General features: G+C 36.7%; 1 protein-coding gene across 7 annotated transcripts in view; it reads right to left on the reverse strand.

The window, feature by feature from the left end:
* Nucleotides 1-802: 802 nt before the first annotated feature.
* ACSL4 (acyl-CoA synthetase long chain family member 4) overlaps nt 803-27833 on the reverse strand; it is a 76729-nt gene continuing 49698 nt past the window's right edge. For 6 of the 7 annotated variants that reach the window (XM_036839424.1, XM_036839423.1, XM_036839429.1 and 3 more), the window contains 7 exons: nt 22382-22521; nt 21420-21592; nt 19234-19308; nt 14925-15116; nt 13235-13349; nt 9682-9839; nt 803-3677 (listed from right to left, as the gene is read on the reverse strand). In XM_036839424.1, the coding sequence (XP_036695319.1) occupies nt 3520-3677; nt 9682-9839; nt 13235-13349; nt 14925-15116; nt 19234-19308; nt 21420-21592; nt 22382-22521 (1011 nt within the window). In that variant the 3' untranslated portion in view covers nt 803-3519. The remainder of the gene's footprint in view (nt 3678-9681; nt 9840-13234; nt 13350-14924; nt 15117-19233; nt 19309-21419; nt 21593-22381; nt 22522-27833) is intronic. The other variant, XM_036839428.1, reaches the window with a different exon arrangement.

A 27833-nucleotide genomic window follows, 5' to 3' on the forward strand; every position in this document is an offset into this window, starting at 1 on the left:
TCTCATACAGGAAGAAGAAACTAAAGCTAAGGGGGGTATTTTGAGATTTGTCCATGGCTACAAACCTAGTGATACAATGAGCCCAGGTCTCCTCACCTCTAAATCCAGAAGTTTTTCTTCAAAGTCTTCAGGGACAAGCAATCCTTTAAGGCCCTGAGGTGCGAACCAATATGTTAAATAACTTGACTCATGAATGTTACCTGGACACAATGATAATGATAACAGCTAACATATGTTTACTATGTTTTAAACACTTTATATGGATTAACTCATTTTTACCCTCACAACCATCCTCTGAAGTAGATCCTATTTTATCCAGCAACCCCATTTTTCAGGAAGGAGAAACGCAGTGGAGGGATGTTAATGAACTTGCCCAAAGTCACACAGCGAGTGAGTGGCAAAGCCAGGAAATAGATTGAGGCAATGGTTCCAGAGCTCTAATACCATTTTACATACACCGTTGTACAACTCAGATAAATTAATTTCTCCCTAAATTTTAATTAGCCTAGAGGTAACAGTTACCATTTATTAGCACGTACTAATAATCCACACAACATGACTATGTTGTGTCCCACAGTATCAGTGCTGCAAAGGGACTCTACTCTATTAACTGTACGAAAGTAACAGCTTTGGGTGCAAATCCTCCAAACTAATAGATATGATTTATACGACCCAGGTTATCTGCTTAATGCAATTCTATAAACCTAGAGATGAATACTTCTGAAATATGTGTTTAAAAGTTTGGCTAATATTCTTCAAACTTGCAGATTTTATCTTGACGCATAATTAAGCACAAATTGGCTTGATAACGTGGGTGGATTTATTTCTTAAGATTTGAGTGCAAACTTAAAAACCAGAACAAACGAAGCTTTTCATCAAGGAAAACATGAAAACCTAAGTAACAATGCTGCAATCGTGCATTTTAACAGAAAGTAGAAATATGAATACATTCTAATTTGTAACTACATTTGAAAATTAAAATATTTCTCTCCAAATCCCAAATACCACACAATCTTTAATCTGTTCTCATCTTGTTACTCCAGAAACATCTGTCACGTGCTATCAGGAAAATATAGGCAAGGATTATTAATCAGTCTTTATGACCAAAGAAACATTATTCTCCTTAACTTCTGACTTTTTGAATCATTCATGTGTATCTCAGTTCCAAAAAGTGACACAATTATACCTCTACTCCAGAAAAAAAAAAAATCAATACGAATATCAAATATCAAGGAGGCAAGGTACTTTCATGTAATTAAAGCAAAAGTCACAAGTGTTCGACTTAGAAATGTACATAATTGTAGGAAAATTTTTAAGTACAACTTTATTTGATGGCTGACATGTAATAATAACAGTGAACAATTTAAACAGGTATAAAAATGTAGGATCAAAATCTTTACGCTCAAATACTTGAAAAGTCACTATGAATATGGAAAGATCTGTTTACATAAACACGTATATTTGTTGAGGAAAAATCAGGGGGTAGTGGCATCTCCCTGGTCCCTTAATAATATTTGGATTTTCGCAAAGAATTAGCAGCACCCAACCTTAAGTGTTAATTATGCGTTTCTAAAGGACCCATACAACAGATTAGTTGGCAGTGTTCTAGCTTTTGGGAGATGGGAGCGGGTGAGGGTTCAAATATCTGAGTACGCATGCACTCACACATTTAAAATCACCATTCCAAAAGGAGGGGACTCACCTACTGAAAAAGTCGAAGAACATCATCCTTAGAGGATCAACAGTGGGCCAGGAACAGTGGAAGCTGAATAGTAGTCTACTTGGTAAGAAGGATTTTTCACTCTTAGAAGGCAAGTTGGGAAGAATGAGAATACTCACATACACATAACTCAGGGAGACCTTGCTTCAAATTTTACACTGCAGAACACGGAACATTCTTTACAAAAACCTCCATTCTTGCTTATAATAACACCAGGTGATTTTTCCTTTTTACCACCATATACATAACATTTAAATATTTTCTTTATAAATATTCTAGAGCAAACAGAATGTGTTTTGTTGCAGTGGTGGCAACACTGTACAAAGCAATGTAAGCAACATATATATATAGGTATATATATATATATATATAAAATGATTAAGAAAAAAGTGCAAAGAATAACAGTATTAAGAATTTTTGTTTGTTTTTTTTTTACAGTAATTATGGTTCAAGTGTGAATACCTATCAGGGATATATAATCCCAGATTTTAATTAAAGATTCAAAAAGAAGCCCACATACCAAGTTACTGCACAAGTATCAGTCCCTTAGTAACTTCCCTTCTCCCAAATCCAGCATTTCCAGTTTCTAAACTCTTCTCAAACAGAAAAAAAGTGGTAACAGTGTGTTCTTCCCTTTAAGTTTCCAAAACTCATCCAAGTTAATTAATCATTCATAGATTAAAACAAGATAGTAGGGAAGTCATTCATCATAACACTCTTTTGCTAAAATTAAAGCAAAATGAAAGGCTTTTGGTAATACAAACAACTGATCAAGAATCAAATCAGCAACAGCAAACAGATCTTAAATTACAAGTGTGATTTAATACACTTTAAAATTAATCCCTGTTATCAGAGATAAGTTCAAAGTCTAAATCCTCTCCCAGGTTCAGTGCTGTGCAAGGGTTGGAATTTTAAATACTTATGATTTTATCACCTTTTCTAACAGAGAAAATGCTTCCTGTTAAAATTTGATTAACTTTCTATTATTTTAACTCTTGGTTTGTCTTATTTTGAACAAACAGAAACGCAATGTTCAGCATTTTTTAAGATGTACTTTTACTCTTAAGTCATTCAAATAATTACAGTTACTGATTTTACATCTCCAAGTTTCAAAAAAGCAGTTGAATTTCCCTTTAAATATATTACTAGATATTTTTTGGTGCATTTATATTGTTTTATTCTTACTTCAGGCACTGTAATTATTCACAATATTATAATGATTCTATGAGTAACCTACACAACAATTATGAATGCTAAAATGGTTTCCAAGGTATTATTTGATTCTGTATATTATATTATGATTCAATACAAATGATTGGAAGAGAATTTTAAAGCCCTGCAGCACTTCTGCTTTGAGTAGTGTTAATATATTTTTTGGTCATGCTTAATATTTGATGCATCTTCTGAACTAGGAAGACAATAGACATCGGAAGTTGCAAATTTCCTCAAACTACATTCTGCTCCAGCTCCAACTTATTTTGTTCAACATTAAATATTTTTTCTTTAATGAAACAAGTATATCTTAGGCTAATTTTTAAAAACAGAAATTTTGCTCTAAAATTAATAACACAGCTACAGGGAAATAACTTTTCAGTTTCAGCTTCACTAGAACTATGCAAAACTAAGTTAAAGTAGACTCAACAACTATTTTAATCACTTTGGGTTTTGTTTTTTTATTACCATGTTTTTAGAATGATACACTTTACATTCTAACAGACAGCTCAAACAAGGCTGAAAACTCCAGAACTGAAAAACCACCAGGCCACCTCCTGCACAACTGTAAGTAAGAGAGCAGCATTTTATTTGCCCCCATACATTCGCTCAATGTCTTTGAGGTAATGGTTCTTCAGTTCCTTCCTTTTCAGTTTGAAAGCATCAGTGACCAAACCAGTTTCAGGGGTCCAGGGCTCTGGGCTTAAGCGAACCTTGATTGGAGTTTCAAATCGCTCCAATTTCACTGAAATGAGAAAGGGTGGGTAGGAAAGAGGGAAAGGGAGGGAGAGAGGGGAAAGGAGGGGGAAGAGTGACAAGGGTTGGGAAAATGGGGGCGAGTAGGAGAGAGAGAAACAATAAAACATGAATTTTGCAGGATTCACCTAGATGATGCAGGTGATGAGACAAACTTAATGGTATGTTATAGTTAATTAATGATACCACCACCTTACAATTTCATTTTGTATTTCTCAAAGTACACATCAATTGTTTCAGTTGGATGGTTTTGGACTATGCAGTATTTTTTCCTAATATATATGTAGACACCCTCCTCTTCAGAGTCTTTCTATCTGTTGCGCCCTCTGCCTGGGATGGCCTTCCCCACTGTAGTTGCATGGCTCGCCTCCCTACCTCATCCAGGTGTCTGTTCAAATGCCACCGCCTCAGAGAGGACTCCCTTGACCACTCCTAACAAAACAGAAGTCCCTTTGTCTCTCTGTATCCTCTTATGCTATGTCTTCTTCAAAATACTTATCACCACCCCATATATTATATATTTATGTCACCTACTAGAATGTAAGCTCCATGAAAGCAGAAGCTTTGTTCTGTTCACTGCCATCCATAGGCTACACTGAGCCCTCAAGGAACATACATATTTATTCATTCATTCTACAGAAAATTAGCCTCTAGACAACTGTTCTTCATAAGCTATATTCAAATAAGAATCAAAAGGGGGGTTGTGGGTTTCATACTCTTAAATGATATAAGAATTGATGCAGCACATATTGGATTTGAGTTAAGACGACACAACACATGTTGAAAGAAATGTAAGAAAATGGTGAAAATAAGGACATAGAAGCAATCCATACAGTACTCAATAAATTTAAATTCAATAAATTATATTCAGTGAAGTTACTTATTATTAATACAAGGTCATCCTTAAAATTCTGAAGGCCTACTAACAGTAATGTTAATCTACAGATGAGCTTTATTTTATATGCAATTATTTAAAATAGCAATTTCGAAGAAGCAAACATCTGCATGTTTTAAAACTACTGCTAAACAGCCTAGGTAACTTGAGAAACAACTTGGTTTCAGTGATAAGCACAAAGAACTCAAATTCAATGAAGTTTTTGTTCTAAGGCTAGTCTGAGTTTTACGAACGCTTGAGTGAATTAGCGAGTTTCTCATTAAAATAAGAGAAAAATATAAAGCTGAGTGTGAAAAGTAATCTTTCAAATTACTTAGAACCAACTTCCTAAAAGTAATGCCTAAAAAGGTAATAAAGGAATATAAAACTTGTTCAAATTAACCATATCTACTCTGATGATAGATTATAGCTCAGCTATACAGAGGTGCCTGAAATAAGGTCACATTTGGATCTCAAGGGAATAGTTAAATTCTCAAATATTGATCTGGCTCCAAAACCTTTTATTTCATATTACTTTACCTACTTACATAGGTTGTGTTCCAGAAACACTGACAACCATGGGACAAAGCAGGCACATTATTTCAATTGCACACAAGCAAATTAAGCATTTGTTTTTTAATGCTGCATTAGAGGTTTCATAGTTTTGGAAACTCCTAAACATTATCTAGAACCACAAGCTGTAGAGAGCAACGGGCAATCACACAGTTTCCTATAAATTAAATAAATTTACAAATTGCAAACAAGTGAAAAAGATTAGGGGAAGAAAAAAACAAAAACAATTTTACACGTGGCATTTTATCAGAATTACCTAGGACATTATGAAATGTGACCTGCAGGTGGTAGCAAATGTCAATTTTTCTAGCCAATGATAGTTGTCAAATCACCCCAAAACCATCATTTTGCATTCTTAGGATACTACCTATACCTTGCACTTATATTTAAAACATGAAGAGGCCTGCTATGAACGATGTATGATTTCAGGCAGATTTAACTGAATACAATCAAAACTATTTTATACTTTTTGGCCTAAGTCTCTGAAATTATAATTTGAAGCAAAAGGTTAGTAAAATAAATCTTCTGTGGCACAGACGAGCTTACGAGTTATTTAGATTTAGCTCATGATTAGTGTTCATTATCCAAATCATGAATTGTTTGATTTCACGCCTCAATCCAAGCACAGGAAAGTTATGTAGGCCTAGTGGGTCCTAGAATTTTATTCCATTTTCCAGCCTGAAAAACTTTCCCCACTGTTGCTTTTACACAGGTGAATATTCAATGACAAATTATTCAAGTCACATTCTGCTCCATTAGTACGTTCAGAGAGTGACTAAGAGTAACAGCCTATTGGCTGAAATACTTTTTAAAATACTACATTTAAAGAAAAAAATGAGGATTTGTATCAAAGAAAATTCTGGAAGCCTGATGATATTAACATTAAAAAGTGTGATATGTCAATAATACTATAATTAACAAAACCAACTTTAAGAAAAAAATTAAGCTACTGTCTTTGTGCTTATACAGTAACTTACTTTGCAGATTATATTAATAGGTAACTGCTATTTAAAACTTTACAGTGACCAGAGTTAACCAGAAGAATGTTCTTCTTGGGGAAAATAGTTTTTCAACTTGAACTTGCTAACAAATGTTACAAACTATATTTTTTAACCAAAATGGAACCCAAGTAGTTAATTTAAAAAATAAATAATAGGGCTTCCCTGGTGGCGCAGTGGTTGAGAATCTGCCTGCTAATGCAGGGGACACGGGTTCGAGCCCTGGTCTGGGAAGATCCCACATGCCGCGGAGCAACTAGGCCCGTGAGCCACAACTACTGAGCCTGCGCGTCTGGAGCCTGTGCTCCGCAACAAGAGAGGCCGCGATAGTGAGAGGCCCGCGCACCGCAATGAAGAGTGGCCCGCGCTTGCCGCAACTAGAGGAAGCCCTCGCACAGAAACGAAGACCCAACACAGCCAAAATAAATAAATAAATAAATAAATAATAATTAAAGGTGCTAATAATTTTAAAAAATTTTAAAAAATTAAAAAAAAAATAATAGTAGCCTAGTTAGGGAAATAGGTGTGCTCATGTATCTCTGACAGGAGTATAAACTAGTCCAGTTTTTCTGGGGGAAGACGGAGTTATTTGGCAACATAAGGGAAAAAAGCTTTTAAAATATACATTTTTCTTGACTCAGAAATTCCATTTCTAAGAATCCATATTAAGAAAATAATTACATAAGAAAATTAATTAGATTAAAACAAATATATTCTATTTGTTTACAGTGGAGGGAAAAAGTCTAACAATAAGGACTTAAGTGGACACTCCTATACTGGAATACTATTTAGCTTAAAAAAATGGTAATTCAATTCTATATCTACTGACTTAGAAGAAAGTCGATGACGTTGGTAAGTTAAATATATATAACAGAACGTAATGTCACCACCCAAAGGTAACTACTATCAAGTGATTTTTACTTCCTCCTTTAAATTTTCTGTATTGTCCAGTACTTTATAATGAATATAGGTACCTGTAATCAGAAAAATGATATTTTCATTTCTTAGGAGGGAAAGCAATAGGTTAAAACTAGGTTAATAGCTTCCAATTAAACATGAAGAGTACACAGTTTCTCTCTGCTCCCCTGGAAAATAAACAGTTTAAAAATAACTTTTTAGGGTTTCCCTGGTGGCGCAGTGGTTGAGAATCTGCCTGCCAATGCAGGGGACATGGGTTCGAGCCCTGGTCTGGGAAGATCCCACATGCCGCGGAGCAGCTGGGCCCGTGAGCCACAGCTACTGAGCCTGCGCGTCTGTGCTCCGCAACAAGAGAGGCTGCGATAGTGAGAGGCCCGTGCACCGCGATGAAGAGTGGCCCCCGCTCGCCGCAACTAGAGAAAGCCCTCGCACAGAAACGAAGACCCAACACAGCAAAAATAAATAAATAAATAAATAAATTTACAAAAATTTCCTACCAAAATTCTAAAAAATAATAATAATAATTTTTTAAATTAAAAAGGTATTAACCACAAAGAAAAAATAGAAATGAGAGAAAGAGGACACTGGGTGAGAAGGCCCAACAAAATCTTAGAAGACCAAAAGCAAACAGGCCAGCAGTAACTGACTGGGAGCCAAGAGAGCTAAAAGCTAACTGCCCACATCGAAGAACGCCAACAAGAGGCAAACCAATCTCCCGAGCCCGTAGACAGAAGCTGAGGGACAGAAGACAGAGATGAGGGGCATGCTGAAAACAGCAGGGCTGGCCATCATCTGTTCAGAGGACAGTTCTCCCTCATCCTGCTCTTCCCCAACCAGGCTGGAGATAGATTTACCTTTTGGAAAAACTGAACTAGAGAGATTCTGGACTCAGGACACTTACAATAGAGGGAGGGAGTAAGGCTGAAAACCTAAGGGTTCAGTGAGGGGAAGACCTACCCACCCCAGCCCCAGCCCCCTTCCAATGCCCTTTTTTTTTTTGGCTACCAGAATATTGGCAGTCATGCTAATATCCCCCAGGTAAGAGACTGCAGAAGTCTCCTCTGGAGAAGTGGAATGACTCAAGACACTAACATTTGAATAACTTTTCAGTGAAGCCCAGCAAGCTTTCCAAACAGCTTTTTAGAACCTCATTCTCAAATATGAATGGACAGACAAGGATCAGCAGATATATGCGAGGCTGACCAAAGCAAGCAGAAAGTGGAACTTGAAGGAAACAGAAACAATAACAGAAGGAAACTTCATAAAAGGAATCCCTTCAACATCCTCAGAGGATGACTGCACCCATGAAAGAGCAACAGGATGCTATTAAAAGGACACTAAGAAAGCAGGAAAGAGCTCTTGAAAATTGAAATTCTGATTTTGGAAGTTGGAAGTTCAATAGACAGAGGCAATGATAAAGTTGCGGGATCTGCCAGAATATAAAACAAAAAGGACAAGATATAAAGAAAATGTGGCACATATATACAATGGAATATTACTCAGCCATAAAAGGAAACAAAATTGAGTTATTTGTAGTGAGGTGGCTGGACCTAGAGTCTGTCATACAGAGTGAAGTAAGTCAGAAAGAGAAAAACAAACACCGTATGCTAACGTATATATATGGAATTTTAAAAAGTGGTACAAATGAGCCTAGTGAGAGGGCAGGAATAAAGTCGCAGATGTAGAGAACAGACTTGAGGGCACAGGGTGGCAAGGGGAAGCTGGGATGAAGTGAGAGAGTAGCACTGACATATATACACTACCAAATGTAAAATGGATGGCTAGTGGGAAGCAGCCGCATAGCACAGGGAGATCAGCTCAGTGCTCTGTGACCACCTAGAAGGGTGGGATAGGGAGGGTGGAGGGAGGGAGATGCAAGAGGGAAGAGATATGGGGACATATGTATATGTATAACTGATTCACTTTGTTATAAAGCAGAAACTAACACACCATTGTAAAGCAATTATACTCCAATAAAGATGTAAAATAAATAAATAAATAAATAAATTGCAATCCTCCCACCCCCAGCAAAAAAAAAAAAAAAAAAGGACAAGATAGATTACAAAAGAAAAAGAAGATAATAAGATTAGAGGATGAAAGTAGAAGGTTAGAAGGTCAACAACCATATAAAAGTAGTCCCAGATAAAAACATGAACACAAAACGTAGAGGGGAAAAGCAATGAAAGAAAAGCAAACAAACAACAAAAGGTAAATGGAGATTTCCCAGAACCAAAGGGCAGAGATCTCTAGATTGAAAGGGCCCACACCAAGTAAGTATACGCAATGGTAAATGATAAAACATTCACACCAGGGCACATTAGTATGAACTATCAGAACAAAGATGGACCATTCCAAACACAGACTAGATGACCACCTAGCAGGGATGCTGTGACATGCAATAAGAACTAGTTAGGTTATTCTACCATATAACATTTAAAGATCCTTCCAACATGGAAATTCATTATGTATATTTAAGAGGCAGGTTTTTTAAAACACAACATAGTAAATCGACTATACTCCAATAAAAATTTAAAACAAACAAACCAAACAGACATCTTGAAGAGTCTAATGCACAGGACCTCATTAAATAACTTTTAGGGACATCAACAGATAAGCCATTTCTTACTTACTGGTATTTGCAGCTTCTCTAATCTCTTTCAGTATTTCAGCTTCCATGGCAGGGTCATTGCAGATATCAACCCAAGTGCCTTCCACCCCTTTCTGTTGTGCCAGAAGCGTCAACCTTTGCTGATTAGGAACCACAAAACTTATCACATAGGACTGGTCACTAAAAAATTAGAAAATAAAACAAACTAGAAACTAAAACATTAAGAACAATTATTCATAAATTATTCAAAGAAATAGTACACATAATTCTGAATATATATTTCTCTTATTTGTTACAGCTTCATTAAGAAGTAATAAAGCCCATAGTACTGCCATAAAGACAGACACATAGATAGCCCAATGATATAGAGAGTCCAGAATAAACCCCTGCATATATGGTTAAATGATCTTCAACAAGGGTTCCACGACCGCTCAATGGGGAAAGGACAGTCTCTTCAACAAGTGGTATTAAAAGAACTGGATATCCATATACAAAGGAATGAAGTTGGACCCTTACCTTATAGCACATACAAAAATTAACTCAGAATAGATCAGAGACCTAAATCTGTAAGAGCTAAAATTATAAAATGCCTAGAAGAAAACATAGGGGAAAAGATTCATGACACTGGATTTGGCAATGCTTTCTTAGATATGACACCAAAAGCACAAGGAAAAACAGAAAAATAGATGAAGAGTACAACAAAAATAAAAAATGTTCTGTGTATCAAAGGTCACAACAGAGTCTAAAAAGGCAATCTATGGAACTGGATAAAATATCTGCAAATCATACGTCTGATAAGGGGTTTATATCTAGGATGTATAAAGAATTCCTACAACTCAACAACAAAAACAATAACAAAATAACCCCATTAAAAATGGGCAGGGGGCTTCCCTGGTGGCGCAGTGGTTGAGAATGTGCCTGCCAATGCAGGGGACACAGGTTCGAGCCCGGGTCTGGGAAGATCCCACATGCCGCGGAGCAACTAGGCCCGTGAGCCACAACTACTGAGCCTGCGTGTCTGGAGCCTGTGCTCCGCAACAAGAGAGGCCGCGATAGTGAGAGGCCCGTGCATCGCCATGAAGAGTGGCCCCCACTTGCCGCAACTAGAGAAAGCCTTCGCACAGAAACGAAGACCCAACACAGCCAAAAAAAAAATTAATAAATAATAAATAAATTAAAAAAAAAACAAAACTGTAAGGAATTGGCTTAAAAAAAAAAATGGGCAAAGACCTGAAACCATAAAACTCCTAGAAGGAAACATAGGGGGAAGAAGCTCTTTTGACATAGGTTGTGGCAATGACTTACTGAATTTGACACCAAAAGCAAAGGCAACAAAATCAAAACTAAACAAGTGGGAGTATATAAAACTAAAAAGCTTCTGCACAGCAAAGGAAACCATCAACAAAATGAAAAGGCAACCTACAAAATAGGAGAAAGTATTTGAAAATCATATATGATAAGGGGTTAATATCCAAAACACATAAAGAGCTCATACTACTCAATAGCAAAAAAAAAAAATCAATTAAAATATGGACAGGGGAACTGAATAGACATTTCTCCAAAGAAGACATACAGATGGCCAGCGGGTACATGAAAAGGTGCTCAATATTACCAGTTATCAGGGAAATGCAAATCAAAGCCACAACAAGATATCACCTCATACCTGTTAAAATGGCTATTATCAAAAAGCCAAGAAACAACAAGTTTTGGTGAGGATGTGAAGAAAAGGGAAGGGAACCCTTGTGCACTGTTGGTGGGAATGCAAAGTGGTGCAGGCACTATGGAAAACAGTATGGAGACTCCTCAAAAAATTAAAAATGGAACTACCATATGATCCAGCAATCCAACTTCTTGGTATAAATCCAAAGGAAATGAAAACAGGATATCAAGGAGGTATCTGGTCCATGTTCATTGCTGCATTAATCCATAATAGCCAAGATATAGAGACAACCAAGTGTCCATCAACAAATGAATGGATAAGGAAGATGTGGTGTATATGTTCAATGGAATATTACTGAGCCATGAGAAAGAGATTCTGCCATTTGCGATAAAATTGATGAACCTGGAGGGCATCATGCTAAGTGTACCAAACCAGACACAGAAAGACAAGAACTGCATGGTATTGCTTAAATGTGGAATCTTAAAAAAAAAAAAAAAAAGTCAAACTCATAGAAACAGAGAGTAGAAAAGTGGTCGCTAGGGGCTGGGGGTGGAGGCTGATAAAAGGGTACAAACTTTTAGCTATAAGATGAATAGGGTCTGATGATCTAATGTGTAACATGGTGATTACAGCTGATAACACTGTATTGTATAATCAAAAATAAGAGGGAAAAAAATTTTAATGAGCAAAGGACTTGATTAGACATTTCTCCAGAGGTGATATACAAACGGCCAAACAAGCAGATGAAAAGATGCTCAAACATCACTAATCCTTGGGGGCAAGATATCCCCTCAAACTCATTACCGTGACTAGTATAAAAAAATTTTTTTAAAGTAGAAACAAATGTTACTGAGGATGTGGAGAAAGTAAAACCCTTGTACACTGTTGATGGGAAGGAAAAAAAATAGTGCTGCCATAATGGAAAGAGTATGGCAGTTCCTCAAAAAATAAAAATAGAACTACCATATGATCTAGCAATCCCACATCTGGGTATATATCCAAAAGAATTGAAAGCAGGATCTTCAAGAGATATTTGACTATCCATGTTCATAGCAGTATCATTCACAATAGTCAAGAGGTAGAAGCAAGCCAAGTTGTCCATTGATGGATGAATGACTAAACAAAATGTGGTCTATACATACAACGGAATATTATTCAGCCTTAAAAAGGAAGGAAATTCTGACACATGCTACAATGTAGATGAGTCCTGAGGCGCATTCTGCTAAGTGAAATAGCCAGTCACAAAAAGACAAACACTGTATGATTCTATTTATTCAAGGTATCTAGAGGAGTCAAATTCACAGAAACAGAAAGTAGAATGGTGGTGGCCAGGGGCTGGGTGGGGGGAGGGGAAATGGGGAGTGGTTTAATGGATATTGAGTTTCATTTTTGCAAGATGAAAAGTTCTGGAGATTGGTTGTACAACAGTGTGAATATACTTAATCCTAGTGAACTGTACACTTAGGATGGTTAAGATGGTAAATTTACGTTTTGTGTTTCTTATAATTAAATTTTTTAAAGGGAGTAATAAAGCCCAGAAAAATAAACCATATTAACACATAAAGAAAGAAAATGGTTCAATTTCTCAGGTTTTTTTATTTAGAAAACTTGTACTAGCTGTGTTACCCTCTTGGGAAAATTACCTATGCTAAGTTTCAGTTGTTATGGATGTTAAATGAAATAACTGTTGTGGCATAGCTAAGTATTTAGCAAGACATAGTAGGTGGTCCAGTAAATAGTTAAAATATCTGGATTATCTCAAATGACCTTTAAACTGTTAAATTCAAGAACTTTCATAAATTTATAACATTCCCCAACTCTGAAAGTTTGATGTTTCCCTTATGATTATATCAATTTTTTCCCAATTATCCTTTTACTGTAAGTATATGAAACACAAATGCAACTTTAAAATTACCTTTTGGCAAAAGCACAGATGTTGTCAATAAGCGGACAGTTCTTCAGTGCAGCTTCTACTTTCCCAAGAGATACATATTCCCCTGCTTGTAACTTCACCAGATCTTTCTTACGATCTGTAAGTCATGAAGCATGTTATGTTATCCATAGTACATTTATTAAGGTATGTCCAATTCTGATTTTCTTTCAGTCTCATCACCTTAATCTTTATTTATAAAGATACTTCTTTTAAAATCTTGTTATATCTAATGTTTGCCCATATACATCAGTTAAAAAGAAAATGCCTAGTTAAAGAAGTACTGGCTAAAATGTTATATCCTACACCAAAAGCTTTAATATCTTACTATAATGTTTAATATTATAATGAATTTAATAGAAGGAACAAAGACTTTGGGGCATTAGATTTGAATGGTAGCTCTGCCCGTTACTAGCTATGTGATCCTAGACATGTCATTTGACCGCTCCAACCCTCAAATTTTATCAGGGATAATGATGCCTACCTCATACTGGCATGTAGCACAATGTCTGACATACAGAACACAGTCAATAAATGTTAATTCCCCATTTTCCGGATTTGTCATTATCTTGTTAAAATGACAGTGCACTAATAACGCGCTGGCATAGGATGGCACATCATCAGGTTGCCTTTCATCCTTTGTGTGAGTGCTGACTTGCCTACCCATAGGCTGGGAACCCAGTCTACATGCCACCAGAGCCAGCCTTTGATTCCAGCACAATTAAGGATCAAGGGGAAAAAGGCGGTGGTGGTGTAGGTGGGGGAGTTACTGGTTCTAGACTGAGCCATGTTTCCTGGGAATTTCGCTGGCAGATCAAACTTCTAGGCGAAGAACCAATTTTCCCAGGAAATCTCTAACTATATTCAGGTCACATATGGGTCCAGAGACAGACTTAAATGGACCACTAGAGATAATGACTGAGGAAATTTTATGGCTTGAAAAGGATCTGAATGGGACCCAACAGAGTGGCCCTTATCAGCTAGTCAAATTTTTAACTTTTGCCTGATTAAAATGAGTAGTGTAAGGGCTATTTTGGAGTAGCTCTGAACTTAGTCTATTTCAGTAGGCTCAATAAGGGCAGTGCCAAGCCAACTGACATTCTCAGAAGAACAGATTAATGTTGAGGACTGACATTATAATTTTCTAAGAGTCCAGGCTAGTTAGAGTCATATAAATGGCCACTAGGGAAAATAACATGTCCACAATGCTTCTTGGGTGGGGAGGTAAATGGTGAGGAAGGCCTAGAATAGGGTATGTTACAGTAGATGGTTATACGGAACCAAATGTATCAATAGTTGACCAAAAGAAAACAAAACAAAGAAACAAAGAAAACCTCTTCTGAGCAATTTTTGTTTTCTCACTGCCAACTGCTATTTTCCTGCCCACCCTCCCTACCCCAATGCTGCTTCTGCTACCACTTAGTAAGGTGCACGTACTGCCCTGCTCTAAACATTTTACATGTATCAACTCATTTAATCCTAACAAAACCCCTACCAGGTCAGTATTGCTGTCCCTATTTCACAGATGGAGAAGCACAGACCAAAGTTAAATAATTTTTCTAAAGTTTAAACCAATGGAATCATCAACCCTATTAATGACTTGACCAATATTACCTTTCATATATGTGGAAGTTGCAAAAACTAAAGAAAAGCACAAAAAAGAGAATACACTGACCGATAATCTGTAAACACCCATCGGGATGGAATTCTCCAATATCACCAGTGCAAAACCACCTTTGGCCATTTTCGTCCACAGAATAATCCTCAGCTGTTTTCTCTTCATTTTTAAAATATCCCATGGAGATATTCTGTCCACCGATTACGATTTCACCTCTGGGGTTTGGCTTGTCGTGAACTGTATAACCACCTGGATGTCATAAAAGCAAATTAGTTATTGTTCTAAAACAAATTTACTTGTATTAATTCTTAAAGATCCTTTGCTACTATTGTTCCCCTGATCAAATTTTACTTCACTTTACGGGAGCATATTAGTTAATATTTCCCAGGATCATAAAATTTCACACTTAGAACATCATTAAAGCTTAGGGTTCATAGAGTTCTGTTAAGATAAAATCACCCCCAAGAAGGGTAACACTTGAAGTTGTTAGAAGTAAATTATTAATATGTTGATATCAAATGTGTTTCAGATATATTCTAAGGAGGTTTTAATCAAAGAGCATAGGTAGTTATAAATTTAAAACTATTCGATATTTCAGCATGACACAACCCACTGTACATAAAACATTAAACTCATTCTTATTATATAAAGCAAAGGTTCTTTCATAGCAAGGAAAACTCCAAATATGGACCCACTCTCCAAAACTGACATTAAAGCCCAGTACCAGAAAAATCAGAAAAATAAAAATTAAAGGCAAAATTCTCCTTACCAAGTTTTACAATATACCTTGTTTTTCTGATTCCACTGCTTAATAAATAACCCATTTAGTAAAGCAATTTTGATGCTGATGCCCAATATACATAGACACACACTCTCTATATTTTTTAAGATTTTCATTCTAAAATTGGAAAGGCATTACCACGGGAGAAAGGAGGACTTATTCCCAAGATGTAAAACGCTTGGGAATAAAATTGGCCTTTCAGTGTGGTATTTAAAAAGGAACGGTTGTTTGCTCATAGAGCACCACAGTAATGCACATAATAAAAAGTCACATAGGACAAACACTTTTCGAAACTTCGAATTTATGTCAGACAAAGCCCGTTCATTTTCTTGGGTTCAAACAACCTAAGGGATGTGTCCTACAAGGTAACTGGTCCTTTAAAGGGTGAGTCTATGGCTCTTTACACACAACAATATTGTACTATATTCATCAGACTTGTTTAGAGACTAAAACTTAACTATCCCACCCACTAAAAAGGCAATTATGTAATGTAATAGAGATGCTAAATATCGCTATGGCAGCGATCACATTACAACATTTAAATGTATCAAATTAACATGCTGTACACCTTAAATTTACACAATGTTGTATGTCAAATATACTAAATTGAAAAATAAAAGAGGGACTTCCCTGGTGGCTCAGTGGTTAAGAATCTGCCTGCCAACGCAGGGGACACAGGTTTGATCCCTGGTCCGGGAAGATCCCACATGCCGCAGAGCAACTAAGCCCATGCGCCACAGCTACTGAGCCTGTGAGCCACAACTACTGAGCCCGCGTGCCACAACTACTGAAGCCCTCGCGCCTAGAGCCTGTGCTTCGCAACAAGAGAAGCCACCGCAATGAGACGCCCGCACACCGCAATGAAGGGTTGCCCCCTCTCGTTGCAACCAGAGAAAGCCCGCACGCAGCAATGAAGACCCAAAGCAGCCAAAAATGAATAAATAAATAAATAAATTTTTTAAAAATAAAAGAAAATCTTAAGCTTTTTAATTACTCTTCCTTTGTCTGGCATGGCTAGGCTATTAATTATTTTGCAGTTAATGAATATGTTTAATACTTTTCACAATTTCATCATAGGAAGACTGCTTTACTTTTGCAGATTATCACCAGTGTCTGTAAAGCACAGGTTTCCTCTAAGTGGCTCGCCTTCTGCAGTTACTTATAAAAATTAAACTATACAAATAGCTGGACAATTGATTCTCAACTATAAAAATGTTTGCTGGGGGCGATTGGGATTGACATGTATACACTGATGTGTATAAAATTGATGACTAATAAGAACCTGCAGTATAAAAAAACAAACAAAAACAACAACTAATACTAAACTTTCTTTGGCTTATTTGTATGGAAATATGTTAATATAAATGTTTCAGACATTACACGAAATTTCTAAAAATCTTATATGTTCTGGTATAATGTTATAAGTCATAATTCTAGTTATTACTTTAAAATGTATATCTCAGAAATAACTAAATTTCCTTGTCAATTGCATTATTATGAACTTTCATCAAATCTTTAACTGTGGTCATTTTTAAGTCTTTTGGCATTTACAGACAGTTCTGCGTGTACTCTGATGCTTTTGCAAAAATGTTCCTATAAAAGGGTTTCATCTTCAAGGAATTCATGGAAAAGACTCTGACAAGTACTGGTTTCTGGTAACTGACTATACTGCTGAACTGAATGAATAAGCATTTTCAGAACTCTAATGGAAAACTGATGAACTCATAAAAGCGCTAACAAAAGATCAAGATGAAAAAGAAATTAATTACATGGGACTGAGTGAACTGATGAGGATGATTATAATTTTTGTGACTTTCTGTTTGAATAAAAAAAAATCCCACAAGGACTCAGAGGCAAAGAATATAGAAATCAATTTTCACTGCAAAGTAAAGGAGCTGTTACAGTGGAGGATTACTGGACTGAATGTCAATATTATGACATAGTATGAGTGTGTTTCGTGTTTGGTAATTGCAATCATTGTTGCTTTTGTTGTGGTCATCCATTTACAATGCTTGGTGTCAGTTTATTTATCTCTTGTAAAAATAAAATACAGTGTGTGTGTGTGAAAAAAAAAAAACAAAGCTGGAAAATTCCAAAATACTTGAAGGTTAAATGGTTCTATTCTAAGCAATACATGGATCTTGCTGTCTGTATGTGAACTGAATAACATGCACAGTGACCAAGCAAAAAAAAAAAAAAAAAAAAGAAATACAAATTATCAGGTCTCCTCAGATCTACTGAATGAGTCTTTCTGGAGGTAGGGTCCAGGAATTTGTATTTTATCAGCTTTCTAGATGATTCTCATGCTTGCTAAAGAGTAGGAACCACTCTCTATATGCCAGGTTCTGTGAAAATCTGTCCCCATTGCTACATTCTCTGTGAGGTTGTAAGGCCATATGGATAAGATAGGGAGTAAAGAAGGTAGTTTTTGAAAAGCCAGTAAAAAAACTACTTAATATTGTTCACATAATGCTGTTTGTTAACTTCCTCTTTTCACTTAGTTGTTTGGAATAGCAAATTTTCTAAGTGAGTTTAAGGTGCACTGGTGAATTAAATGCAAAACCTGGATTAAGGTTGAGATTTTCTTACTCCTTGTTCAGACCCAATCCATTCTTTTTATTTTCCTCCACAAGGTTCCCATTTGCCTCTTGAGTAATCCAGTGGAACTGTTTTTTCCTTACTAAACTTCAGGATGTACCAGGAGTCAGGTCCAGGAAAATGTCTTCAAAATAATTCTCTCCTTGGTATCTTTTCTGATATAAGATCTGGCCGAGAGCTTGTTCTCCACTGCAAAATCATATGGTGATTCACTGTTTACCAAAAGTTTGATTGAGCCAAACCAGGGATGTGATTTAGGAGACAGCAAAGTATGGTAGAAAGTGCATCAGTTTTAGTGTCAAACAGTTCTAGGTGTGATTCATGGTCTGCCACTTACTAGCTGTGCAATTAATGTCTCTGAATTTCAATTTCCTTGGCCATTGAATGTGCTGTGTGTTAAGTAATTCTTAATTCACTTGTTTGTCAGTCTATGGGTTTATTTGTATATGCCTATCTCACTACAAACAGCTGATGGAGTTAATGAAATAATTCACATCAAGTGTCTAGTCCTTTGCCTGGAACCTATAAGATATTTAATAAAAGTTAACTCTCTTTAAAAAAAAAATGTTTGCTGGGGTCAAGCGCTAAGAAGTTGGGGGGTGTGTGTGTGTGTGATTAGTCACTCTATCCCCTGAAAATATGGGGTTTCATTTCCCAGCCCAAACCTACTCACTAGCAAAATCTAGCTTCAAAAGATAGGATATACATCCTTCTCCAAATCCAGGGAATGCCCTGCTAAGAATTTTTTCCTCTTTACCATCGAGTATTCCCAAGTTCAGAATCATCATGCCTAGATTCTAGAGATTTCCCTTTCCTCTTGGGAACCTAACAATGTTACTGAAGAAAAAGAAAGCACAGGGAACAAGCAACAGCAAAGACTCGCTTGCTACCGCAGACAACCTAATGCTTTTTAAAAATGGAAGTCTAGAGGCTCGTGGTAGTTTTTAGCATATCTAGAAACACTAGAGCTTGTCATAAAATGCTTACCTTCCTGCCAGTCTTTTAGCTTAATTTCACAGCAAATAAGAGGGGCTCCAACTCTGCCCGTAGTATAGTCAGTAACTATAAGGGAAAGAGCAACAAAGATATTAATTAGTGTAACACATTTCAGACTCCCCCTAATGTGATTACAGGAATATTAAAGTTGGAGCCAGATTCTGAAAGATGACAAAAGAAGAGGCCATGGTGAGAGGAATGCAAAGCGTGACCATTTTTCAATAATTCAGCTTCATTTTTTTAAATTTATTTATTTTTGGCCGCACCGCACAATGTGCGGGATCTTAGTTCCCTGACCAGGGATCGAACCCGTGCCCCCTGCAGTGGAAGCATGGAGTCTTAACCACTGGACCGCCAGGGAAGTCCCTTCAGCTTCATTTTAACAGTGCAATTGATTTCAATGTTGGTACATCATTTTGGCTTCTCATGGCTACATTTCGGATAATCAAGTATAAAAATCTGTTAAGGGAGGAGAGCTGGCTCCACCATTACCTACATAGGATTCTGGTAAGACAGATTTTGATTGGAAGTCCTCCTCTACAACTCACTGACTGGATGTATAAATTGGACAAGTTACTTAACTTCTCTAAACCTCCATTTCCTCATCTATATAAAAGGGGATAATAACAGAACCCATTTCATATAGGGATATGCTGTGAGGGTTAAATGAGATGATTCGTGGACAGTGCTTAACACTTCTTGGCAAAAACCAAAGTGTTCAATAAATGTTAGCAGCTATTATCCAACATGATGATGATGATGATATTATCCTTTTGTAGTTTGTGATTATTGCTTGCAGTAATCAAGTATTTATGGACAACCTATTATGTACCTAGCATTATATTAAACATTGTGAGGAAAACACATTAAAGGTAAGGAGACACTGCCCTCAATGAGCTTACAAACAAACTACCTGGAGAGAAAAGCAAGTGAAATAATTTAGAGCACTTTTAAATACTAAATTGCATGGTACTGATGGTGAGAACAATAGCACCTTGGAGACTAGAAAGATCAATGTAAGATGAAATGTCTGGGAAACACTTAATTGAAGAGTTGCACATGAGAAGATGGCTGTGACCAGATGGCAAAAAGGGCATTGCAAGAGAAGGGAACAGAAAATACAAGAGAGAGTAAGAAGATTGGCCTGTTTGGAAACAAGAATCCTGGTGTGTACACAGGTGGCAAATAATGATGAAGAGGTACAATGGTGCCAGGTTAGAGACATCTTGAAAGCTACGTTCACCAGGTATGAAGCAGTGTTTGAGGTGGATGTGTCTAACAGAAGAATAGAGGATGAATCAGAAGTAATATAATAGAGGCAGACACAGCAGCTGAAAGGCTGTTACCACAGGGCAGTGTGAAGTAATAAAAGGTTAGATGCCAAAGGTGGCAGGCAGTGGAGGGAGCAATCCAATGAAAAAGTGGGAAGATCTGGTGAAAGTTAAAGATATTAAAAATAAACAATCAAATGACTTCAAAGCTAATGCCCTGAATGATTTTAAGGATGGTAATAACACTGTCAAACAATTTGGCAATGGAAAGATGGTTTTGGATAATGGCATTGACTTTGGACATAAGTTTAAAGTGAAAGTGAGATAGTAAAAAAATTACTATACCCCATTGTTTCACAACCTAGGGTGATTTGCCCCTTAAGGGATATTTGGTAACATCTAAAGATATAATTCATTGTCATATTATCTGGCAGCTATCTAGTGGCTAAACATCCTACAATGTGCAGGAGAGCTCACAGCAATAAAGAATTATCTGGTTCAAAATTTCAGCAGTGCTGAAGTTGAGAAACCCTGCTATAGGCTGTTGAAAACAACAGAAAGCAAACAAGAAGTCAGGGCAGGAATACAGATTTGAGAGGGAGCACAAAAGTGATACCTTATTCCAAGAGTGCAGTTCTCCGAGGAAGTGATCATTTAGAGAAAGAAGATTACAAGACCAGGGTGACAGAACTTTCAGGACTGACAATGTGTCCTAAGTATTTACGAGGCTTAAAAATAAAGGGTACACATGACTCAACTACAAGTTTCTAAAACTAAAATATGTAGATTTTCATTGAATCTGATATTACTTAAGAGGTATAAAGTTACCATGGTTCCCAAAGGCAATGCAAATTGGCCTTACCAGTAGCAATTAACATAATTATTTGCCACATTAAAAATGCTTACCTTCAGTAACTGTGCCAGCACCACACGATTCTGTCAGTCCATAACCCTGACCAACCGGGCAGCAGAAGCAGACATTCATGAATCGTTGTGTCTGCGGAGACAGGGGTGCTCCACCAGACAGCATCATACGGACATTCCCTCCTAGCAAAGCCTTCACCTTTTTAAACAGTATCCTTGATAAAAGGGGTGATAAATGATTTTAATATATGCACAGATTATTCTTGGTGACACACTAATTCATAGGCTCTGGAAAAGATTTCTCAACGTTGGTTGAACACCTATATTTCAGGACCACTGTGATAATGAGAGGTGAACAAAGCAACAACTAGTAACACATTGAAAAAAATGCCAGAAAAACTCTTAAAAAGGCAAAAAGAAAAATGTATGGTGTCAGGAAACTACTTTGACACACAGTAAATGAAAGAAAAGGATGATGTCAAAGGAAAAAATGTAAAGTTACCTTTGGAACATTTAGTCATCTATCTTATTTCCCTTCCAATGAAAAATGCTTCCCCATCTCAACTCCCCAGCACCACATTTAAAATAACCGTTATATTCATACACTTAATATGCTATTTTATGAATACAATAAATCAGAAACCTTCACGCCAAATAAATCTTGAAAATCACTTTTTTGAGTTAGAAATGGCATTTTTTAAACTCAACTGTCTTGACACAAAAGTCTACTCTAGTTTTTCTTCATGAGACCAAATATTATAATTAAATCTTAAATATGTACTCAATTATTAACATTTGTTAATTTGCCAAGATCAGAGTTCAAGGTCCTCTGCTTGCTATACAAGCAATGAGGCTTAGAAGTGAATAAAAGAGAAATACAACGTTATGATCATGGTGGTGATGCTCAAACTAAATTAACTTGTCAGTTACTTACTCATCTTCCAGATGTAAAAACACAAAAAGATTTAAAGGCTCAAACTACAGAGTCTATGAGATATACTTACAGATTGCAAAGCGGTGCATCATACCCCTTTTTGATCTGTTCCAATTTGTAATCATACCCTATCTTGAACAGAGTTTTCTGGATATAATTCATCTCTTGGACTTTGCTCATAACATTCTTATAAATTCTATCCATGATTTCCTAAAAGGCAAGCAACATATTAAATAATCTGAAAAGAACTACACCAACACTGAGACAGTCTTAGTCGAAAATACCTTATTTACAATATCTTAGGTAAAAGTCTTTAGTAGAATGGAAATATTTATTATATTGTAGGATTAATTTCACTAACTTGTTCACTATTTCAAAAACACTAAGGACAAGTATAGGGGTTTCTTCAGTTCTACACACTAAGTTTATCTAAAATTTTTTAAACATTGACTGGAGAATAAATAGTTCATTCACCTATCACATAAAGATAATTTTTTTTAATTCTTTTCTTCAAATATATTCACTTATTCTCAAATAGCACTAAAACATCCAACTATGTTGAATCTAATCCTGATGTTTTTCTTACTACTACCTTGTGACTCTTACAGCCTGGCAGAGAGTTTTACAGTTTCTTAAAATTCTTATGTCCCTACAATTTAGGCATGTCTATTCCATTTTAATAGAAGCTAAGATAACAACAAAAAAAATAGGATTCTTGTTCACAGCTCCTTGGAAAATTAGAAGTAGGACTAGGTTTGGGATATACTGACTCCCAAGCTAATACATGCAAAACAGAAAACAAAAAAAACCCAAACAAACCAATAAAAGCCCCAACTATCACTAAATGATGTTTTCTTGGCATTACTTAGCACAAATTAACAAGAGTTATTGCATAAAGCACACCTATTTATAAACACCTAGTTTTAAATATTTAAAATAGCAATTAATGTAAATTCAGTTGTGCTATAATGAATAACTCTATGGATGGCTCTTTCAATATTAGAACAGAGTCATTCACAAATGAGGACAGCAGAACCAGCCCTTGCATTATGCTAAGTGAAATAAGTCAGACAGAAAAAGACAAATACTATGTGATCTCACTTACATGCGAAACCTAAAAAAGCTGAATTCATAGCAACAGAGAGTAAATTGGTGGTTGTCCGGGTCTAGGGGGCGGGGGAAATGGGGAGATGTTGGTCAAAGGGTACAAACTTCCAGGTGAATAAGTCTAGAGATCTAATGTACAGCATGGTGACTACAGTTAACAAGACTGTATTGTATACTTGAAAGTTGGTAAAACAATAGATCTTAAATGTTCTCATCATAAACACACAAATAGTAACTATGTGAGGTGATAAATGTGTTGATTAACATTACTGTGGTAATCATTCCACAATACATATGTATATCAAATCATCACACTGTACACCTTAAACTGACACAATGCTATGTATCAATTATATGTCAGTACAGCTGGGGGGGTGCATGGTACAATGTTGTTTTCTACATTTCCACAAAAGGTATCACTGTTGGATAACTGAAATCTTTGTTTATATCTGTGACTGAGAAATCCCAGAAGTTCCCTAAAATGATTTCAACATCCTATAACTATCCTGCTTTAAAAAGTGTATGGAAACCAGACAAAGATGTCACAAAGAAAGAAACCTACAGGCCAATATCACTGATGAACATAGATGCAAAACTCCTCAACAAAATACTAGCAAACGATCCAACAGCACATTAAAAGGATCATACACCATGATCAAGTGGGGTTTATCCCAGGAATGCAAGGATTCTTCAATATACACAAATAAATCAATGTGATGCACCACATTAAGAAACTGAAGAAGAAAAACCATATGATCAACTCAATAGATGCAGAGAAAGCTTTCGACAAAATTCAACACCCATTTATGATAAAAACCCTCCAGAAAGCAGGCATAGAGGGAACCTACCTCAACATAATAAAGGCCATATATCACAAACCCACAGCCAACATCCTTCTCAATGGTGAAAAACTGAAACCATTGCCTCTAAGATCAGGAACAAGACAAGGGTGCCCACTCTCACCACTGTTATTCAACATAGTTTTGGAAGTTTTAGCCACAGCAATCAGAGAAGAAAAAGAAATAAAAGGAATCCAAATTGGAAAAGAAGAAGTAAAGCTGTCACTGTTTGCAGATGACATGATACTATACATAGAGAATCCTAAACATGCTACCAGAAAACTACTAGAGCTAATCAACGAATTTGGTAAAGTAGCAGGATATAAAATTAATGCACAGAAATCTCTTGCATTCCTATACACTAATGGTGAAAAATCTGAAAGAGAAATTAAGGAAACACTCCCATTTTACGATTGCAACAAAAAGAATAAAATACCTAGGAATAAGCCTACCTAAGGAGGTAAAAGACCTGTACTCAGAAAACTATAAGACACTGATGTAAGAAATCAAAGATGATACAAACAGATGGAGAGATATGCCATGTTCTTGGATTGGAAGAATCAACATTGTGAAAATGACTCTACTACCCAAAGCAATCTACAGATTCAATGCAATCCCTATTAAACTACTACTGGCATTTTTCACAGAACTAGAACAAAAAATTTCACAATTTTTATGGAAACACAAAAGACCCCGAATAGCCAAAGGAATCTTGAGAAAGAAAAACGGAGCTGGAGGAATCAGGCTCCCAGACTTCAGACTACACTACAAGGCTACAGTAATCAAGAGAGTATGGTACTGGCACAAAAACAGAAATATAGATCAATGGAACAGGATAGAAAGCCCAGAAATAAACCCATGCACGTATGGTCACCTTATTTTTGATAAAAGAGGCAAGACTATACAATGGAGAAAAGACAGCCTCTTCAATAAGTGGTACTGGGAAAACTGGACAGCTACATGTAAAAGAATGAAATTAGAACACTCCCTAACACCATACACAAAAATAAACTCAAAATGGATTAAAGACCTAAATGTAAAGCCAGACGCTATAAAACTCTTAGAGGAAAACACAGGCAGAACACTCTATGACATAAATCACAGCAAAATCCTTTTTGACCCACCTCCTAGAGAAATGGAAATAAAAACAAAAATAAACAAATGCGACCTAATGAAACGTAAAAGCTTTTGCACAGCAAAGGAAACCATAAACAAGACCAAAAGACAGCCCTCAGAATGGGAGAAAATATTTGCAAATGAAGCAACTGACAAAGGATTAATCTCCAAAATTTACAAGCAGCTCATGCAGCTCAATATCAAAGAAACAAACAACCCAATCCAAAAATGGGCAGAAGACCTAAATAGACATTTCTCCAAAGAAGATATACAGATTGCCAACAAACACATGAAAGGATGCTCAACATCACTAATCATTAGAGAAATGCAAATCAAAACCACAATGAGGTATCACCTCACACCGGTCAGAATGGCCATCATCAAAAAATCTACAAACAATAAATGCTGGAGAGGGTTTGGAGAAAAGGGAACCCTCTTGCACTATTGGTGGGAATGTAAATTGATACAGCCACTATGGAGAACAGTGTGGAGGTTCCTTAAAAAACTAAAAATAGAACTACCATATGACCCAGCAATCCCACTACTGGGCATATACCCTGAGAAAACCATAATTCAAAAAGAGTCATGTACCACAGTGTTCATTGCAGCTCTATTTACAGTAGCCAGGACATGGAAGCAACCTAAGTGTCCATCGACAGATGAATGGACAAAGAAGATTTGGTACATATATACGATGGAATATTACTCAGCCATAAAAAGAAATGAAATTGAGTTATTTGTAGTGAGGTGGATGGACCTAGAGTCTGTCATACAGAGTGAAGCAAGTCAGAAAGAGAAAAACAAACACCGTATGCTAACACATACACATGGAATCTAAAAAAAAAAATGGTTATGAAGAACCTAGGGGCAGGACAGGAATAAAGACGCAGACATAGAGAATGGACTTGAGGACACAGGGAGGGGGAAGGGTAAGCTGGGACGAAGTGAGAGAGTGGTATGGACCTATATACACTACCAAATGTAAAACAGATAGCTAGTGGGAAGCAGCCGCATAGCACAGGGAGATCAGCTTGGTGCTTTGTGACCACCTGGAGGGGTGGGATAGGGAGGGTGGGAGGGAGATGCAAGAGGGAGGGGATATGGAGATATATGTATACGTATAGCTGATTCACTTTGTTATACAGGAGAAACTAACACAACATTGTGAAGCAATTATACTCCAATAAAGATGTTAAAAAAAAAGTGTACGGTTTGCAAATGTCAAATCATGTTGTAAACCTGAAACTAATATAATATTATACATCAACTATATTTCAATTTAAAAAATCACCCCCAAAGGAAATAAATAAATTGTACCATGTGTACCCTACCAATAAATCATGTGTATGTCATTTTTTTTCAAAAAGTATGTTGGGTGGAAGAGAGCATATGGGAGTGAGACAGATGTGTGAGAACCACTTCCACCGCTCCTTCCAACGCTATATACCAATCACAGGCACAGAAAGGGCTTAATGAGTAAGGACCACAACACATTTGCAACAAGTTGGCAGGGTTTATTGTTAGCACATTCAGTCACCCTTTACCTCAACCTAACATTACATGACGTTCAGTGGAGTCACTGCTTATCAGCAGCAATTTACTCTGAATTCTCACACTGTGAACATGTGACCATTACAGTACTAAATGGATCTTTTATTCTGACTCAGGAAAGAAACAAACTCAGAAAATAGAATCTATCCAAAACAATTCTCAATAATAAGATTTTTGAAAGCCTTATTTACAGACGAGTGGGAGAAGCTAAGGGAGCCAATAAGGTTTGGTGAAGCATCAATGCACTAGCAACATAGGAGGCCATTGACTATCCCTAGGCCTGAAGAAATAAGAGGAGAGAAGTATTACTGGAACCTTCTAGAGGATGGTAACCATGGGAAAGACCTGGTTAGAGCCAACAGGGAAGAGACTGTCCAATGAGCACCTGGCAACAAGTGCCAAAATTCACAGCCCAGCAGGGAGAGGCAAAGGCAGTAAGTATGCAGACCTCTCTCCCTGCCCTCTGAACTTTCATGAGTGCCAACAAGTGGCTAAGCCCCACCAGAAATCAGAAGGCAAGCAAGTCCTCCCGGTAATTCATCCACAGAAATTAGCCTCCCAAGACACAAAGTCAAGAAGAATGAACAATGGGTAATTAAAGGATACATAGCATATCAGCTAACTCCTGTTTATCTTTCAGGCCTAAATTCAGACATTACTTCCTAGACTCCTCGGCCCTTCCCCCTCCCTAATTATGTTCTCCGATACTGTTTCCTAGGAACTCCTGGGTAATAAACCCAACACACTGTTTCCCAAAACAAAACAACAAAGACAATCCTAAATAGACAGCCATAGTGGTTGAGAAGTCTCTGCGATCAGACTGATAAAAGAGTTCAAGCTTTAATGACCACCTATGGGCTCTGTGACCTTTGGCAAGTTTTTTTTTCTTTATAAAATGGGGATAACAGG

The sequence above is a fragment of the Balaenoptera musculus genome, chromosome X (genome assembly GCF_009873245.2).
Source record: "Balaenoptera musculus isolate JJ_BM4_2016_0621 chromosome X, mBalMus1.pri.v3, whole genome shotgun sequence".
NCBI lineage: Eukaryota > Metazoa > Chordata > Mammalia > Artiodactyla > Balaenopteridae > Balaenoptera > Balaenoptera musculus.